Consider the following 20,836-nt stretch of genomic DNA (forward strand, 5'->3'; position numbering starts at 1 on the left):
GGTGACAACTTTCTGGAAATGAGGACCACAATTTGGTTGGTCCAGTTGATGTGCATACATCCAATGTGTCCAAAAGATGATTTACCAACAATGGAAAAACGGAACTCAAAATATCCAGGAAGTGGATTGAAGAGGTGATTTGCTGCAAATTTGGGACACAATCTGGGCTTCTCATTGAGTGAGTCCCACCTGAGCATATGCAGGGTACAGAATTCAGGCAAGCATGCTCAACTATGTCGGCAATGAGCACATGAGAAAAATGGGCTGTTAAGGAAAAAAAAAAAAACAAAAAAGAGGCTATGGACGTAGGCTATTCAGTTTCCAAGGACTGGACAAAGAAAACCAAAGTTAACAGAAGATAGGAGAGCAAATGTTCCAGAGAGAAGAACAAGATTTGAAAAAAAGTTGACAGCATTAGGCCCAATGTTGCAGAAAAGTTTAATTCATTTTTTTTTTTTAAAAAAAAAAAACAGAAAGATTGGGTGGCCATTCAGTGTATGCCACCCCCCCTCAAATAGAAGAGGATTCAAAAAGCAGAAGAAAGACTTCTGTGCTTCCCATTAATTTTGACCCACAACTTAAAAATCATGCATCTTTTTGTTCTTGTTGTCGCAGATCAGAAATTTAAAAACTGTGGACACTGCAATGTCATTATTTAGCAACCTGTCGATGCAATTCATTCAAACAACATAACAAAGTTGGGACTTCAATCATTGGATATAATCAAGCAGAGCGTATTTAATCAAGGCCACTTAATGGAGTGGCCCTCCAACTCAAGTCTCCTTTCTATGAAAAGCAAGAAGACAAATTGTACAGATTATAAACCAAGTGCCTCAACAACACATACTTTTCCTTTCTAATCTACACAAAATGTAAGTCATTGATTGACTGTGTAAAAGTACTTTAGCTTAGGCTTACCATTAAATTTAAATATAAACTCCTCGAGCTTTATACATGCAAATGTATGCCATGTGCCAATCACCTGAAACATAATGAACAAAAATGTCAAGTGGGCTTGAATATGAAGCTAAATGATCTAGAAAACAAGGAATCATACCTCCACCCGAGAGCTTTGTGATGTCTTCCTCCCTCTGTGGAATTGGATGGTCATCATCAAACTGAACCCATTTACCTGTATCAAGAGCCATCCTCAATGCTCAGAACATACAAAAAGGATGGATTAAAAGGCTTCATAATTTGCCTGAGTCAAGTAGACACTTACCATTTTCTTGTTTTACCCAGGCAACATAGTGACCTGAGTCAGCACTCCTCCCCTTGTGGGTCAATACAGCGACCAAATCATAAATTCCAGTTAGCTGCAACTGTTTCTCAGAAGATGCTCCTATTGCATGGAGCCACATGAAGTGCACGGTTAGGGTCAACAATCGATGAAAAATTGCCTGACAATCTTTAGACTTGGAAATGGACATAATTACATGTCCTTGGACAATGGGGTTATATGGCTCCAATAACTGCACTAATCAAGTATTTGTACACATGCAAGATCCAATCCATTCATCGAGCAGGGCCCACCACATAGATGCCCAGGGCCAGCAATTGGGCAAACCCAGTCATCATGTGGACAGGCATGTACAAAAAAAATGGACAGATGGAACATGTTTAACATACCAGTGCCCCCCACCAGGTGAGTCGACCAACAATGTTTTTTGGCCCATGAATCATTATGGTGGGGGCCAACCAGATGAGCAGGCAACTGAGTTGATCAATATTCTATGAGAAAACCCTTCCCCCTTTGCAGGCAACCAAACAGATGGCCATCATTTCAATCCCTTCACTCCCCCCTTGCCTCTAGGGTTGTGGCCTATCCATGTGGTGGTCCGCCAAATTAATGGTCCTCATCACTAAAGACAAATCCCATGTGTACAATAGAGATGTTTAGGGCATGTGCCATGGAATGGCGCATGCGCATCAGATTAGCATTCCTCTTTTCTTCATGTTTACCTTCTTCTGGAGTAACTTTAGATGCTTCTCCATTACCATCTGATGATCCCTGCAAATACAAGAAATAAGCATCCATCTTTCAGCAAAATTTGAACTAACAATAAAGTAAAAAAGAGCTTTTATGCAATGTGCAAACACATAAAGGAAACTTGTTCTGCTCCCAGGCTAGAAGATTTGCGACAGTTTGAGCTGAAAAATTAATGTGCGAGAAGGTACACATTAACATCTCTCTCAAACAGAGAAGGTACATTAATATCCTAAATAAAATCTTGCCTAAATCTGTATACATTATCAGCAGTGTTGTTACACCTGCATGTATGGATGAGCTGGGATCTGTATGCATGCAGCCAACATGCACATGTCTGTGAGATACATTGTTTTAAATACTCATTTGGAGTGTGAGTGGCCTGAAGACCGAAACGGTAACTTGACTTATTGCGACTTGGTCTGTTCTGAGGTGTACCTTGCCCAATGACTCATTTCATTCTCCAACGAAACTGATCAACTTAGTTGATGCTTTTAGACTATTTGGAACCATCAGGGTGGCCCACACATGAATGCCGATTGCTAGATGTGATCCCTGAACAGCTTTTCTATTCATCCATGTTTTATATATGGGGGCCTACATGATGATTGGAAAGGCCAGATTTTTTAGCAAGGGCATCCACATGGTGGGCCCACCTAATGGACAGCTCATATCTTGCAATTTGTATCGAAGCACATCCCCAAACATGAGTTTAGCAGAATTCTTGTAAGTTTGTTTTAGGCATAATATGAATTTCTCTTTCTGCTGCTAATGTCTTATGAACAGTTTTGAACTCGTAAAATCTTCATACTCAGTGTGCTAAAGAACCTTAGGCAACTTTTGAGAGCAACTTGAGTTAAAATTACATTTTCAATCATCGTACCAGAATTCCTAATAGGAAAGGTACATTATATGATTTCAAAACACAAAGGAGCTAATGGTTCTTTAGGCCACAGGGACGACGGTTCCCACTGTAAAAGATAGGACAGCTAAAAGAGACAAGCAAGGAAGAAAGAGTAGTTAACCTTGGTGATCTTAGAAATGGATTGGAGTCTCCAACAGGATCCTCATGAAATGATTTTTTGTTGTTTCAGTAACTAGAAGTGACATTACACCAAGACTCGCTGCAGAAATGCAGTACACTAAAAGAATACATGTTTACCTTGGTAAGATAATGAAATAGAGATGTTAGATCATAGATAGACCTTTGATAGGTTGATTCAAACGATGCATGTGGGAGGGAGGAAAGGACTGTGTTTTCTAATTTCATTTGATACAAGATAAGACCTTATAGTCTCTCATGAATTGTGGTACTTTTATTACTGCAATGGACAATTATTTCCCAAGGGAGTAGGGAAAAATGCATCTATCTACTATATGTATGTATTTTACCTCTGCTTCAAGCATCTTGACGTCGTTATCTTTTGAACCAGCATTCTTGTCTTTGGTTTTCAACCCAAGCTTGGCACTTTCTTCATCTCTTAGAATCTTACATCAAGGAAGAAAAACATGGGGGGGGGATGCATTAGATAAATATGTCATTAAGATGTTTGTCAAAATGCACAGAAGGGATGGGAGGGATAACCAAGAAGCAATACCTTGCGGGGATCTTGCAACTTAGCACGCAGTTCATCGGAACACAGATCGAAGACATCCAACTCCAATGGGTATTCCACTTTCTGGTAAAAGGCATGTTTTTAGATTGTGACCCATGTACTATTTGATGAGAAGACAATAGAAGCATGGTAAACCAAAATACTAAGGAATTGCGTGGATTTTATGTAAAAATAGCATTCAGCATCCCACTACCAGCCATCAAAACTAAGATTCTCTCAAAGAACGTAGAATTTGCAAAATAATTTGATAGCAAAGAGATGACAACCAACATTACCCGTAAGATCTTTGCCTTTTGATTTGACTCCCTTTTCCAGAAAAATCGGACAAACTGAATAGTCAAGTACCTAGAAAAGAACATACATAAGCACCCTTTATTATCACATCATCACTATTATCATTAACCTACTACTACTAATTTTGATAAATAACAGCTCGAGCTTTTAGAGAAAGTGGTTATTTAACATGGTATCAAAGTGAAAGGTCAAGTGTTCGAATCTCAAAAGCAGCAAATATGCCTCAGTAATATATTCTCCCACGAGGGACCTTGAAAATCAAGTCCGGCATTTCCCGGTCTGTTTATGGTGTGTGTGTGTGTGCCCCTCCACCCTTGCCCAGTATGTTCCCGTGAGGAGGGAGTGTTAAAGTCCCTTGATATACATTGATACACCATCCTCTAATGCCTTGAGCTTTTAGAGCAATTGGCTGTTAAAAACATATCCCACTAAAAGAACTGTAAGATAATCAACAGGTAAGGAAAAATGCCATATTCTTGCCTGGGCAAGGCATTGATGCGTGACTCCTTCAAATAAATTGCACTGCGCTGCAAGGAAGGAGAAACCTTCTCTAATTCTGATTTAAGACCCTGCATGGATTAAATCAGCACAGGTGGAAGAACTTATCAGTAGATATTGACATATTGGCATGCAAACATTGGCTAGGCTATTGGCTGTTTGGGCAGAATATCAAGTTGAATGATGAAAATCATACATTATAAAAATCTGTTTGCAAGAGAGAATCAGTCATGAACAAAGGAGTCCAGGAAATGATGGTGGCAATTTATTCTTGACAGGCCGCTCACTCAACAATGAGATACGTAATGAGCATTCTAAAGCAATGCCTAATTAGAGACGACTGAACAGGATATTAATTTTTAAGCGTCACCATATCTTTCTTTGTTTCTTTGTTTCTTTTCTTTTCTTTTCTCTACATGTTAGTGCTAGCATATTTTCCTAAGAGAATTCTCATAAGATTGGTTCAAAGTATTTCACGAACTACAATCTTAGAAAATAAGAGTCTATTGAGTTAGTCTCAGTTTAGATACATATTCTCATTAAAAATCATATACAGATGCAATCAGCCCCTGCTATTTCATCTCAGACAAAGGACTGGCCCCAATAGGCAATACGGATCAGACTGATGGGAACCACAGGTTGACTGATCTGATGGGTGTGCACATACATGTGCATTGTTCATGTCTGTATGGCTGACACATGCACAACTCATGTGTGCACATATTGTTTAGAACAATTTAGCATCTAAAGTTTCCAACTTCAAACAAACAGTACTTAATTCCCTTTTTTGTTTAAGAAACTAGTGCAGCAAGCCAAGAAGTTAGTGGTTAAGAAAAACATAAGAAAGTGGCATGTAAACAGCCTATTATATACATGTCCATACGTATAACTCAAAACTCAAAAGGCATGCTCTTGTCATTTCTGCACAGCAATTGAGTGCCAGAAGTGTGATTCTTCTATTTTTCTTGAATGGTGCAATTCTATTAGAAGACTGTTGAAGGTCCCATTGTGCTATTGAAGGAAGTTCTATAATTAGCGAATTAAGCCTCGGTTTTTTAACATGGAAGTAAAATTGGCCAAGGTCATTAGATTGCATAGTTGGATAACTAGCAACGACAACAATTCAACCAGATAAGCTATATGGGGCAGTGTTCAGCAGTTAGGAGGCAGCATGAGCAGAGATTTTCATGTTGCAAAAATGAGGATGTTGAGATGAATGTGCAGGGAGACTGGGAAGGATAGAATTATGAATGAGGCATCTGAAGCAACCTTGGAGAAGTCCAAACAAGAGACAAAATGATGTAGACAGGATTGAGATGGTCTGGTCATGCGCATTTAAGACCGGAGACAACTCTGGTACAGAGGGAAACATTGATTACAGTTAAGGAACCTAAAAAGAGGGGAAGACCCAAAAGGACTTAGAATGACATGGTGAGAAGGTACATGAAGGCTTGTTCTTTTCTCTTTTTCATTTTTTTCTAATGTTTCCATTTTTTCCATTCAGGTGGCCTTTGCTCTCCTGCTAATAAAAATCTCTCATCTTTCAAAAAAATAAAAAAATGAAGGCTTGTTCAGTTACAGAGGATAGGGCCTTGGAAATAATTGGTGAAACAGGATCCATAAAGCTGACACCAAGTAGTTGAGACAAGGCTATGTTGATGATGATGATGAAAAAGCTAAACATTCTTGGAAATTGGGAGTAAAATTAACTGGGATCATTAGAATGCGTAGTCGTAAAATTAATGAAGGAGCAAAATATTTCTGGGGTATTGTTCTCCCTGGTGGAATCTAGGGATCCCATGCTCAATCGTGCATCATTCTAATGTAACATGTTAACCTTATGATGATCAGCTGTGCATTGCTTATTGTAAAAAATAATGTAATACATGTCAGACATTGTGACAAATATTTCTAGGGTATTGTTCTCCCTGGTGGAATCAAGGGCTCCCTCAAAACATCCTCTCACATGTTCTTTGTTGCCAAATGATGAAATTGAGAATAACAACACAAGAGGCAAAAACGGCTGCAGGATATACCAGGCTAAATGATGGAAATAGTTGGGACAGATGACAGAATTATAGGCAGCATTACAAGTAGACTGATTAACCTAAATCAGCAATAGTCACGGAATGGACAACACAGAGCAATGCTAAATCAGGAATGGTAATTAAGCAAGTAAAACGGATAAGACACGAGACTTGGTACGCAATGTAGCTTTATGGTGACTGCATTATTAGTTATAACTATGGAAGTTCACACTTACGTGTTTCAGCCCCTCATGCAAATGGTTCACTTCCTGCGAAATGTGGCATTTGAGAGAGTATACTGATTCTGTCTCTGTGCTTTCTTCACCACTTTCTGCACAATGTACCCTGGTAGCCAAAATCTTAGCAAGGGTTTAAGACTGAAGCTTCGAGTTGCAAGCAGTCAGATATCACATCATACCCAATAAAGCATTTACATTCAATAGTGGAAGCATGAACTTCATTTATTTTGATAAATGGTGCATTTTTATAAATGAAAACAAGAATACAAAGCTACCGCAAAGGCAATAAACTGCTAACAATGAGCCTAATCAATCGGCAACCTTGTTTTCCTCTCCACGCATAATGGAAGGATGCACGTAAAGAAGAGGGAAAAGGCCAGAGTAAGTATTGCAAGAGGACTGGATCATAAGTACAGAAATCCATGTCTATGCACACACTTCCAAAGAAATGTCTTACACAATAGACAAGCAATAGTATACCAAACTAGCACTTGATATCTTCTGATGAAAGAGTGGTTTTGCAAAATCATATTGAGAGACCCACAAGCTTACCCCAATTAATTGGGTTAAGGCTTGGATGATGATGACCTACAAGTAATTGGGATGCCACATATATTAATGATCTTGCCTATCAACATGCCTTATGCAATCTTCTCATCTTCACCTTATGCTGCGTGGGCACCAAGCCACATCCTCTTATATTGTTCTCAGAGGGCCACCGTGACATCTTATATTGTTCTCGGAGTGCCACAATGTCATCATCTTAGGTTTTCATTTTTCAGTGGATACCATCTTCTATGTTAAGTTGGACATCAAATGGTTTTCTAATGTGGTCTAATGTCAAGTTGAAATGTTGAATATTCTCCCTCATAAGGTATCATTTGTACCTGTTTATTACAGATCAGCCTCTACAGATGAAAATACACAACGTGCCAGGCAGACATGCATACCTGCTGACAAGTTCAATCCCAAAGAGTGATTTCACAGTCTCAGGATTTTCTCTGCACCAGAACATTAGACATTGGTTGATAAACTGTTATAAGAAAAGCTCAGAAAGAGATAGTAAACTAGCAGAAACACAGTAGAAACAATGACTGTTAGTTTTTTTAACCCTAAACCAATATATCCTAAAGGAAGAAAAGGTGCATGCATCATGAAAGTGCAATAAATCAGTGGAGTTATGACATAATAAAATCAGGCAGGCGTAAACAATTGAATATTCAAGAATCAAGTGCTCAATGAAGATGTCCAAGACGACTCAATCCATGAATGCAAGCTATGGCGGTTGCATTGATTTAGCATTGCCATTCGTCAAACAGAAGCTGACAAGGCAAACTAAACACAAAATGACCAAAAGGCGAAAGCATGTAGCTACTTGCTTGTTTGTGTCTAAGCATCCAATACAATCATCAAAATTTTCCTGGTAAATTCTCCCCTCCTTTTTCCTCCAAGAGAACACATGCTTCACAAGACAAGCAAGTGGAGTTCCACCAAAATCATAGGGTAGGGCCACTTGAATGAATAATCTAATGTTTTACCAAATAATTGGGGTCGGCTATATGAATCTTGTTCTACCATTCCACTCCATCAAGGGCTACACATTCAGTTAGACAATAGGCATCAAGTCTTTTCTTACTACCTCCATGCTCCATTCACATCCTTATGGACCTTCCCCTTGCCCTTTTAGAGCCTTCAACTTGTACCAACTCACTCTTTCTAACTTGCGCGGTTCTTGGTCTCCACTCCACCAAAATCATAAAGCATGGCTGGTCTTTTAGTTATCTTATAATTTTCCCTTTCAGTTCGAGTGGTACACAATGATTACATAAAACTCCAGAGGCACATCTCGGTGTCTTCTACCCAGCTTGAATTCTGTGGGCAAATCCTTTTCAATCTCTCCACTCTCATGAATTATTGACCCAAGTTATCAAAAGTGGTCATTTTGAGAAACTTCTTAGTCAGCAATCCTTAACTAATTCATCGCTTTCACTCCTATTATTTACTAAAATTGCACTCCATATACTCTATTTTAGTCCGACAAATTTAAAATCCTTCAAATTCTAAAGCATCCCTCTATAACTCTAACTTTGTGTTTATGCCCTCCCTTATCTTGTCAATCAAAACTATGTCATCTACAAACAACATACACCATGGGATCTCTTCTTGCACATGCCTCGTTAACTCATCCTTAACCAATGTGAAAAGGTCCTTGGTGTAAGCCCATAGTAATTGGGAACTCACTTGTCTCTCCCCTAGTAGTCCTTACATTTGTTACCACTCCATCATACATATTCTTACCAATGTCAATACATCCTCTTGAGATTCCTCTCCCAACACCCATTAGATTAACTCTCTAGGGACTCTACCATATGCTTTCTCTAAGTCAATAAAGTCCATATGGAGATCTTCCTCTCCCTATATTTCTTCATCAATTGTCTAAGTAGGAAAATAGCTTTAGTGATAGACCTACAGGCATGAAAAAAAACTAATTTTTTTAATTCACTCATCTCACGCCTTAGCCTTTTACTCAATCTCTCTTCCAAAGTTTCATGCTATAGCTCATAAGTTTAATTTCACAATAGTTAGTGTAGCTCCGCATGTTTTTGATGATTTTATTACTAAAAGGCTAAAACCAAATAGTGTAGCTTTGTATGTCTCCTTTATTCTTATAAATAGGCACCACAATACTTTTCTTACATTTTTTTTTTGAAAGTAATGATTTTATATTAATAAAAGAAAAGGAAACAAAAGCAGGAGCGAGAGACTGCTGAGAAAGCAGAAACAACTACACTCCAAGGAAAAGAAAATCAAAATCCTTAAAAGCATTTACTTGAGTAGCTCATTCAATCATCAAACGCTTTGCTTTGGAAGCAACCACATCAGCGGGATTGGAGACATTCCTAAAGCATCTACCATTTCTTTATTCCCAGACGGACCACCAAATAGCAAGGATAGCCATACGCCATAACCGAGTCTTTCTCTTTCCTATTCTAATCTCATGCCAGGCTTTCAGAAGAGGTCTGCCGAACCCAAAAGACACCAGCTGATTCTGAAACGAGAAAGAAAATCTGCCCATATACTTGCTATAAAGGGGCAATGAATGAGAAGGTGATCGACCAATTCTTCTTCCCCCATACAGCATAAGAAAATATTTGTTAAAATCATCCCTCTTTTTCTCAAATTGTCAACCGTCAGGATTTTTCTTTTCCCAACCAGCCATCGAGAGACCAGAACCTTCGGAGGGGCCGAATAGTTCTAGACATGATGAGACATATGATCTACTGGTGAACTGTGGTTGGAGAGAAGCAGATTGTACATCGATTTAAATGTAAAGATAAGTGATTTTTCCGATCTCCATATGATCCTGTCTGCACTCGACTGATTTGGGCTTGATTTGTAAATGTAGCCAAGCAGATTCACGTATTCATCAATCTCCCAGTCTTCAAGATTCCTTCTACATTGCAGATTCCACTACGGCTTACCAGCCAGAACCGAGTAATAGTCAGCAACAGAAATGTCTTGATTCGGAGCTAGCCGAAACATATTTGGGAATCTATCTTTAAGAGGAATTTCTCCCATCCAAGTGTCTTTCCAGAAGCGAATTCTATCTTCCCTTGCCTAACTCAAAACTAACACCTTTGATAGTTTCTTTTTTCATTTGGAGAATACCTTTCCAAAGGGCCGAGGCCCTATACGAGGACGAGTCTTTTGACCACCAGCCCCCCACCGAACTGCCATACTTATTTTTGATAATCTTATTCCAAAGGCTTCTGTTTTCCATCCCCAATCTCCAAGACCATTTGCCTAGAAGGGCTCGGTTCATCATCTTTAAATCTTTTATGCCCGCTCCACCACCTTTAAAATGTTTGCACACATGTTTCCATTCCACTAGTTGAAATCTCTTCTTATCCTCCTTTCCATGCCAGAGAAAGTTACGTCTAAGTTTGTCTAAAGAGGCTAAGACTGAATAAGGGTTAAACGACCTCCTAGGGATAAGTATCGACATTTCCAGCCTGCAAGGTATTTCTCAAACCCGTGGATGACCTTGTCCCATAAAGAGTTAGGAGGCAAACCGATGCATAGCAGGAGACCAACATAAGTGGTCGGAAAGGAGCTCGAAGAACAACCGAAAAGAGCCGCATAATCACAAACTTCCTGATTCTCCATGTTAACTCCGAACATTTTGGACTTGGCCATGTTAATTCTCAAACCAGAGACTACCTCGAAGCAACTGATAGTTGTAAGCAGATTATTCACCATCTTAGGATTCGCTTCCGAGAAAATCAGGATATCATCCACAAACTAAACATGCGAGATCAGGTTGGGCATTCCTTTCATGTGTATTCCACTAACAATACCTACTTCTTGGCCTTTGTGTAACATCCTAAAAAGGGCCTCTCCCACAATAAGAAAAAGGAACGGGGACAAGAGGTCGCCTTGCCTTAAGCCTCTCGAACTCTTAAAAAATCCTTTCAAGGACCCGTTCAGAAGGATAGAGAAGTGCACCGAGCCGATGCATTCGCCTATCCATCTTCTCCATTTGTCTCCAAATCCCATCCGCTTCATCATGTACAACAAGAAGTCCCAATCGACGTGGTCGTAAGCCTTTTCAATATCCAAGCTACAGAAGATGCTTTTCAATACTTTTCTTCCATTCATCTGGCCTTTTCTTCAATCTTAAAATTTTGTTGCAACTTTGTTAACCAAAATAACCCAGTATCTCCCATACATTTCCAAACCTCTATTGGTACACCATCCGATCCAAGGGTCTTTCCTGTTTTCACATTTCTCAAAGCTTCTCTCACTTTAGATATCCTAATCTTACAAAAGTATCATGGTATCCGGCGTTATTTGAGTTTATGGTTCCCTCTATCCCTATACTCTTAGAGTGGTTGTCGTTTAACAAGTTCTAAACATGCTTCTCCACCTTTCATTAATCTCAATTTCTTTTACCAATATCCTTTGGTTATTGCTCTTAATGCATCTAACATGATCTAGGTCCCTATCATTCCTCTCATTTTTGCAAGTTTAATAACATCTTTCTCAGTTGAGTTTAGAATCCTCAACTGTAGCCTACCAAAAAAGGCAAGAGGATGGATAGAAAGAATTTGAAGTAGTGCCAACAGCCTCACTACTGAAGACCACGTTTGACGTCATGTTGAATATTCCTTGACCAATTGTTGTCACAGAAAATCATTCATTCATATATGACCATTGAAGCAAAACTATGATAACATACATCCCTACTGGCCTGTATAGCAGAGTATCGCAATGGATGGAAGATTGTTTGGCTAAGTGAAATAAGACCCAGTATTTGAAGGCTTAGAAGAAGAGACATATGGTTCCTCTTGCGTTTGCAGAGCCTCAGCCCCATCTCGGGAGAAGCGGATTCGCTGGTTTGGAAGTTCCACTCTTCGGGCGTCAAAATTTCCAATCATGCTCCCCTTCCCTCCAGCAGTCACGTTATGCCAGTCTGGTTCTCTGGTGCTCCTTCTAAGGTGGCAGCTTTTTCCTGGTTAGTGCATAGGAACCGTATCCTTGCCATAGATAATCTACACAAAAGTTCTATAATCCTTCTTAATGTGTGTTTACTGTGCTACGAGGATGCTGAATCAGTGAACCACCTCTTCATCCACAGCTCTTTCACAAGGGAAGTCTGGTTCAAAGTGCTTCAATCGCTTAGCACCTCCTGGGTAATGCTGGACTCGATGGAGGCTTTATTTCAATTGTGGTTTTCTGAAGGCTGGAAGAAATGCAGCAAATCAGCCTGGGACTTATCTCTGCCGTTTATCTTCTGGTGTGTCTCGTTAGAATGCAGCAGCCGATGTTTTGGTGATAAATCCAGTTCAGCTTTAGGGGATCTCAACAGGGCTTTCTGTTTTGTGAGAGAGTGGCTGTGGGTTTCTTTGGTTTGTTGTACAGCTTTCTTCCTTCTGTTTTTGTTCCTGTTTTCCTTTTGGCCTTTGTGCCTTCTTAATAAAATTCAGTACCTTTCAAAAAAAAAAAAAAGCAGCAAGGAAACCTGGGACAAGATATTTGCAGACATAATGGTAATAAATGTTTTACACATAAATACTGCCAAAGATCAGCAAGCAGAAATGTTCCAGACATGGACAAATCAAGTCAATGGCTTTATCAGGAACAAGCTCTATTCCTAAACAATGTCAAGTGATTATTCTAAGGTATCCACGAATACATATTAAGGCTCCTAAACAAAAGAACGATAGATGGGAGCCTTTCTCCCAGCAGTTTGGGGCTGGCTTTTAGATGATAGATTCATGATCAATTTAATTGCCACAACTAAATGCATATAGGTGCTTAAAAAAAAAATGAAATGTGAATAGAATATGTGGATACATATAGCCATCACTTCTACACTATCTGGTGCCGAGTAAAATACCTTGAGTCTGGCGATTTTAGAGATTGAGAAAGAGTATACATAAGTTGGGTCCAACATTCTTCTGCATCCTGTCAAATATTGGAAAAGAAGGCATGCTAGGCTCCATTAGCAAAACAACTGATCTCTAATTTGAGTGCTTAGACACAACAAAATACCTGTTGCATGAAGAAACCATTGTGCTGCTGGGAAAATTGGGGATACTTCTTACGTAAGATCTGCCCAAATGAATAAGACAATTAATAGAGAAAGGAAGATGGAAGGAAAAAATATTGGTTTGATACCAGCAGATGTCTTTTTCTACTAGCAGGTTGATGAGCCAAAAAAGGGGGAAAATAAAATAAAATCCATGTACACCGTTAACTACTTGATAGTTGATTAGTCGATATTCACATTATTACATCACCATTGGATTTTTTTAACAATTGGGGCCCGATAGATTTAGAAGGGAAAAGCCAACAAAATCCTATATGATAACAAGAGCAACATGAAGAACTAACCATCCAAAAGTGCATTGGGGCAACAGGCTTGACATTGCGATCAAGCTCACCAAACACATCTCGGGTGGCCACAGTCAAAAGATGTGACGAATGATCTAATTCATTGCTCCTTCCAGAATCTGTATAACTGTTTAGGAAAGAAAAATAATAATAATCAAAGGCAAATTCAGCCAAGCAGAGATGAATGCTTCAAATGTATCATGGCACCACAATTGAGATAGTGAAACATGACCATTTCTATGTGAAACAACATAAAATCACACACTCCAAAAGGCAAAGAACTCACTTCAATAGAGCTGACTTCAACTCTGGAACTGAATGCAGGCATTGTAGTGTGGAGTTCATGTAACAGGTATTTCCCAGATTAAATAGACCAGCGCTGTGACCCTGGCAAGAGAAATAGAAGTCTTGAGAAAATCGACAGTGCAGCAAGAATTGGTGTCACTTTGCAAATAATATAATTAAGAGGCTGCCTTTCTTTCTTTCCTTTTCTTTTTATAAATCATAAACTTCATTAAAATAGGAAAAAGATTTACAATGTACGCGGCAGTCATTCAGAGTAAATATTGAGGGCTGATTAGCCCCTTGGCTAAAGGTTTTGGCTCCACAACATGCCTCCCCAAATCTGTGAAGATGGTCAAAGCAAGATCTCTAATTTCATCGATAATGCACACAAGCCACCAGGGACCTTGGTTGCACTAAGTACAACATCCAAGTAAGAGGTGATATACAATTATCATTTTCAATCTCAAAAGATAAGATGCAGAAATTTGCTATCTGCATGAACCAGAAAATAGATTTAGTTCTTTGGCGGCTACCATCTAGGTTTCCAAGTGCTGTACTTATATCTCTCCTCCGGTCCTCCCAAAAATTTGAATATGTTTCCAATTTGCATCGTATTTTGTGCTTTCAATCATCATCATCATCATCTTAGCCTTCCTCCCAGCAATTTGGGGTTGGCTATTAAATGACAGATTGGCAAAAGCTCTAAAATCAGTTGCTCACTAGACATCAACCTTGGAACCAGATCATTTTCATTCTTTGTGAGGCTCTTGGAAGGTGGACATGGAAGAGGTTCGCATTGGAGCCATTCACATGCCAGCATGGGCTTGCCTAGTATCAATTCCCAACCCAACTATTACAGGCACATCCCAAAGGGTGAGCAAGCAAGATAGGCTCAAGGAGGGGTAGTTGCCAAGACAACCCAAAGTAGAAAGGCACAAAAATGTACCACCGCTGAAACAAAAGCGGACAAGACATGCTCAAGTAGTTGGCTACATGAAATGGTAGGCAGCTTACTGAAATAAACAACAGATAAATTGCATTACATGCTCTATTATACTGTAATGCCATATAAATCACTTGCATTGAGAAACTAGTCAATGCAGTAGCAACTTGCAACTACAAACAACATTTAATGAACTTTAAGGGACTCTTTGGACAGCCCAGTCATACAGGAGTTGGGAATCCTAGGCGCGGTCAATCTTAGATGGGTGACTACCAGATTGACCATCCCTTATTTGGTTGAGATACTGGACTGGGAATCACAATTATTCAAATTTGTAAGATGTTGTTAGGTTTAAAACATCTATGGGAAAAAAGAATACTCAAGTGCAACTATAGTGGGACCAAAATAAACTATAAAACAAGTGGTACCCCTGGTAGGTGCTTGGATGGCACTGGGCGCTGAGAAATTGGTCGATCATGGTCAGCAATAACACCGACCAATCCTTTATTTGGTCTAGATCCTGGACTGGGAATCACAAATATTCACATTCGTAATCTGTTGTTTGGTTTGACACATTTATAGGGGGGAAAAGAAAAGAAAAATAAAATAAAATACTCAAGTGCAACTTGGGACCAAAATAAACTATAAACAAGTGGTACCCCTGGATGGCACTGGGGGCTGAGGGATTGGTCAATCATGGACTGCAATAACGCCTACTTGAGGGGGACAACTTCTGTGGATTGCAGATATAGGTTTACTCATCAATCCTAATCCCTGCAGGACCAAAACAGGGGACTGAAGCAAATGACTGGGATGGCCAACCCAGGATCGACCACTGCAAGGATCCAAACTTGTCTTAAAATCTTACCAGGAGTCGGCATCATTTTGATGTGTTGGAGGGTGTTACTAAGAAGTTGTGTTTAATATTGAAGTCCACTGTAAATGAGCAGAGACTTCCACAATGTCAGTTTGTGCAAAAGTAGATTGGTACTTTAGGAAGGCTATTCATGATCTTAATCTAGATGCTAGCATGATTGCCTGAGGATTTCATATAACTACAGAACTGCAGGAGTGCTAATGTCAATCAATTGGAACATGTCACTTTCAGTCATTTATCAAAATGGCCAAGGACCTCACCACAGCAATGGCTTGTTCTTCTTCCGGAAGGTCTTCCATGAAGACAGGGCCCTTTTCGGGAGCTTTAACAATTTCTTCTGCAGTTCCCATCATCATCAATCTTTGGCCCTAATCAAGGAAGATTTTGGGTATCATTGTAAACAACATATTTCAAGAATATCCGACAAGAAGATTTTTGCAGCTGAAAGGCTTGCTAAGAAAAGAACAGCTACCTCTTTCACTCCTATTGTTGACCAATCAGCATCATCCTGCATTTGTCAGAGAAAAGAGCTCATGGAACCTGAAAAACATACTCATACACCTATTCTAAACACCCATCACAGGAAATCACTGCAGTTCCCCAAGCCATGTCATACGTCATGGATCATGATTTTCAATGTAATGGGTCATACAAAGTATATGTACCTTCAACAAACCACCTTTAACCATAATCTTTTGCCTTTCAGGGGGTACTCCAGTTAGATCGTACAACTGACATTTAAAAACCAAAGGAGGCTGATTTGTATCGATTTCTACAGCTGGAAACAACTCCTTTTGCCATTTCACGCTCACTGAGTAAAAGTAACCAAATGCAATTTGTCAGCAAGATCCATAGCAACAACAGATGTAGTTGGGATATCAATGAGAAATAGAAATGCAGCAGGAAAATGGCATACATCATGGTATTCCAAAACAGTTAATGGCCATTAGTAACAGTAATGATGTTAACTGTTATGCACTATGGGGTCATAACAGCTGTTACAGAAAAATTGCCCCATAACGGTCCGTTATGGGGCGAAAACAGTTTTTTTCTTTTCAAAATAAAATAAAACAAAATCCGTAACAGCCATTAAGGAATGGTAATGGCGGTGGCCATTATAGCCACTGTTACCATTAAGGAATACCTTGGTGTGCATAACTTGCAACTGAGTGGAGAGGCAATAAGGTTCCTCAAAATCAAAGGAACTATTTTTCATTAAATAAAATGTGAACAGTCTATCAGTAAAATCACTTATGAAACAATCAAATACAAACATACAAGTTTTCCAAGAAATAGTATCAGGGCAGAATTGATTAAATATTCTCAATTTATCTAGCTGCAGCATTCTAATGACAAGGTTTCCATCAGTGATCATATAATTCATGTCCACATATGCCAGTATTCAGTAAGATATCAACTCTTGATAAAGTAATTAAAATGATGCAACTCGGGAACAATGGGTGGAGGATACCAAACATACCAAGCATATATCGCATATGCCATAATGGCATATGTAGTTTTATAACCATAGTGGCATGTGTGGTTTTATGCTATGGCATATGTGATGGTTTATGTGATTATGAGATCACATATGCAATTATGCGATCGCATATGCAATGAAAAAAATGTAATTTTTTTGGGGAGTTGTGCGATGGCCTGTGCAATTATGTGATCACATATGCGCATAAGTCCCTTAGGTCACATACAATCGCTTATGCTATTTGACAACAATGGTTTGATGTGACCGTCACTTGAGGTCATTTTCATCGTGCGAGACATGCCTCCTCATTTGGACGCAGGTCAAAGAATGTGCTTGTTTAGTAATGGGCATGTTTGTTATTATTTTAAAAAGGAAATTTTCCCTTAGGGTTTTTCACACGACCAAAGAATTCTCTCTCTCTCTCTCTCTCTCTCTCTCTCTCTCTCTCTCTCTCTCTCTCTCTCTCTCTCTCTCTCGACTCAACTATTCAAAGGTGTTTTTTGTGGTGGCTTTGGTATTGGGATTTTCATAGTCTATGCACGTTGTGAAGCTCCATACGCTGGGCGATTATATCCCGAGGGTAGCGTGTTGGGAGCCTACTACACCGGTTGATCTCACTGAGGAGTATGAACTATCTCAAACAGAGCGACCTAGCCCGCGCTTCAACCTAGTAAGAAGTTAGAATGATCACCTACGTTGTTGCCTTTGTCGATCTTCAAATCAAGTATAGAGTTTCATATAATTGTTGATTTATTTTATTTGTGTTCTTCTCACAGCGTTACTTTCAATAGTTAAGAAGGGTCCAGAGCGATTTCCTTCAATATGCATAATTTAGGACTCTTTCAAGAAAACCTCATTGATTAATAATTGAGGAATATGTCCTAGCCATGCATGTGGCAAAGGTGGATGGGAACCATTATGTTGATTCCGCAAATCCAACACCGATTGGGTTAAATACTTTCTTTTACGGCTGCAACAAAAGTGGAACCCACTTGATTGATTCCCATGAAAGCTTATGTTTTGAAAAATAACAAGTATTATACCAAAGTGGGGACCAAATCGTATCATGAATGCATTGAAACTTCAAGCTATGAGCCTGCGACCAAATGAATTTCTCGAGAAAATCCTATGTTGCCAAACATCTTACTTGGAAAAAAAAACCCAAATTTGTCACGAAAAAATGCTTTTTATCAACCAACATCCTGGAAATAAGTTTCCTTGGGAAACACTTTCCTTACCACGACCAATATTCTCTTTTTAGTCGGTCTCTCTGTGGACCACTGATCGCCAAAGGCGGCCCACCGAATCTAATCAAATAAGCACCCTCCAAAAGAATCAGATTAAAAGCATTATAATAGACGATGGGGATCACTCCAAAGTCCAAACCCACAAACGGCAAAAAGCCCAAATGAAAAACACGTATCTATAACGAACCAAGTCAAAAAATTTAAAATAAAATTTTAAAAAATAAAAATAAAAAAAATCAGTAACTATACTTGCAGAATCGAATAAAAAAGGGTGTGAGATTTCAGCGCGACAATATACAATGATCTTCGAGAAGAAAGAAGAAAAGAGAAATCGAAGTGAGAGAAGAGATTGACCTGTCGGCATGTTTAGCAGAGGTTCGATTTCGGTTTTTTCTTTTGCAGAGAAATGAATTTGGGAGAACTTCAGCTGGCCTTTGAGATTGAATAAATAGGGCGGAACGCAAGATCGTCGGGCTTTATTAAAACTATGGTTGTTTTGGTAAATTTGTATGAAAGTAGGGGTGATTTTTGTTTTTGGCCTCTAATGTGAAGAGGACGCGGATTTCCTGCGAAAGCCTTTCGCAAGAAGCTCCTGCGCATGGGGCCCACCGCCATGTTTGTTGGACATCTACCCCGTTCATCCGTTTGGCGAGCTCATTTTAGGGGAAGTCATGAATTTTAGGTAGATCCAATACTCAACTGGGCCACACGAGAGGGAAATTTGGGGAAAGAAATACCTACCATTGAAACTTTCCTAGGATCCACCTTGATGTTTATATGCCATCCAAACCGTTTATAAGGTCTTTAACACTGGGATGAAGTGAAAATACCAAAAATTTAGCATGAAGAAAAGCTTTATGGCCACGAGAATGTTACAATGGTTCTAAATGAATATCCACTGATTCCTCTCGTGTGGCCCACTTGAGTTTTGGATACACCTCATTTTTGGTCGAATATTCTAAAATAAGCTCGCCAAACGGATGAACAGGGTAGATGTCTCATAAACATGGCGATGGGCCCCACCCAGAATCCTTGCGCAGGAACTTCCTGCGAAAGGCTTTCGCAGGAAATCACCTTCGCCGGAAACGGATTGGCTACTCCCCCTGACACCAGCCAATGGCTGATGGTCGGTGCTATGTAGGCCCCAACATGATGTAGGTGTTTCATCCATGCCGTCTATCTATTTTTACAGATCATTTTACAGTATCGCTAAACAAATTAGATATATCTAAATATCAAGTGGACCACATTACAGGAAACAGTGTTGAATGAGGGTCGACCATTAAAAACATTTTGGGGGCCATAAAAGTTTTGGATCGAGCTGTTCTTTGTTTTTTCTCTTCATCTGGGCCGTTATGACCTAATCAACAGATTGGATGTAAAATAAACAGTATAGTGTGCCTTAGGAGTATTTTAATGGTGAATATCCCATCACTATTGTTTTCATGTGGTGTTGTCCACATTAGATTTATATCCCTCTCATTTTTGGGATCAAGCCATAAAATGATATGTAAAAATGGATGAACGGAATGGATGAAACACATACATCATGGTGGGGCCCACAGAGCACCGACCACCAGCCACGGAGCTGGTGTCAGGGGGAGTAGCCAATCCGTTTCCTAGCTCGCCGACATTTCAGAAACGGTGGTGACTCTTCCACCGTAGAATCGTCCAGATCTCTGGATCAACGGTGGATTGAGCATAGCCCCCAAAAATTGCGATGGGCGATGATGGTACCTCTCTAATTTGACCTTGGAATTTGGATTAATACCTATTTTAGTTTTGACCGTCCATTCGATATCCATCAAGTGGATGGTTATGATTGCTTGATTAGAATGATTTTAGATATCCAGTCCATCACAATGTGCCCCCGCAACTTTGACGGTCTGAATAGCCGTATGCAGGACGAATGCCACCATTCGCCCGGCCCGGCTTTGGACGGACTCGGACTAATAATCTGGGCCGTGGGTCGGGCTTGTTGCTGGATCGGTCTTCGGGCTCGACTTGGGCTTAGTTCATTTTAGCCCAATCGGGGCCATTCGGTCATTTTGTGCATGTGTGGCCCACCTGATGAAGGGATGGATAAGGAGTTTTTTCTGTGGTAATTAGGGATTTGATAAATTTTCGGGTCGTGGATAACCATTTTTTCAGACTCTAGGTTGGGCATGCTGTTATAGGCCCGTTCGGGCCTTGGGCATGATATTGGTCCAGCTGAGAACCTGGCATATTGCCACCGTCCATACGCGGCGCCTTTGCACGGTAAAAGCGATATATTATATGTGACAAGTGGGGCCCAGTTTGGAAGGTCGTGGTCATCCGACCTTTCCTCCCTTTCCTTGCTCAATCTGGACGGCTGTTGTATGTTTTATCTCAGCTGTCTATTTGTCTGCTGTTGATTAGAGGTCAAGATTGTTCATCTGCTGTGTGGCCCATCTGATCAGACAAT

The 20,836-nt window shown here is 39.8% G+C and overlaps 1 protein-coding gene across 1 annotated transcript; it reads right to left on the reverse strand.

Annotated features, from left to right (window-relative positions):
• Positions 1-698: 698 nt before the first annotated feature.
• Positions 699-18,906, reverse strand: LOC131222835 (ubiquitin carboxyl-terminal hydrolase 6). Its single transcript, XM_058218045.1, has 18 exons — positions 18,745-18,906; positions 16,329-16,474; positions 16,136-16,171; positions 15,924-16,031; positions 13,845-13,945; positions 13,559-13,685; positions 13,217-13,276; positions 13,062-13,129; positions 7,612-7,662; positions 6,659-6,767; positions 4,378-4,466; positions 3,879-3,948; positions 3,586-3,666; positions 3,380-3,475; positions 1,963-2,011; positions 1,223-1,342; positions 1,058-1,132; positions 699-982 (listed from the first exon to the last, which is right to left on the reverse strand). The coding sequence occupies exons 1-18, from the start codon at positions 18,752-18,754 to the stop codon at positions 927-929; spliced, it is 1,452 nt and encodes a 483-aa protein (XP_058074028.1). The 5' UTR covers positions 18,755-18,906; the 3' UTR covers positions 699-926.
• Between the last annotated feature and the right edge of the window lie 1,930 nt (positions 18,907-20,836).

This window comes from Magnolia sinica, chromosome 13 (assembly GCF_029962835.1).
Source record: "Magnolia sinica isolate HGM2019 chromosome 13, MsV1, whole genome shotgun sequence".
Lineage (NCBI taxonomy): Eukaryota > Viridiplantae > Streptophyta > Magnoliopsida > Magnoliales > Magnoliaceae > Magnolia > Magnolia sinica.

Excerpts from the sequence above, each read along its gene's own strand:
- LOC131222835 (XM_058218045.1), bottom strand. Across the intron at positions 16,032-16,135 it reads CAACAATAGGAGTGAAAGAG|GGCCAAAGATTGATGATGAT; the intron begins GTAGCTGTTCTT and ends TTCCTTGATTAG. Across the intron at positions 2,012-3,379 it reads TCAAGATGCTTGAAGCAGAG|GGATCATCAGATGGTAATGG; the intron begins GTAAAATACATA and ends TTGTATTTGCAG.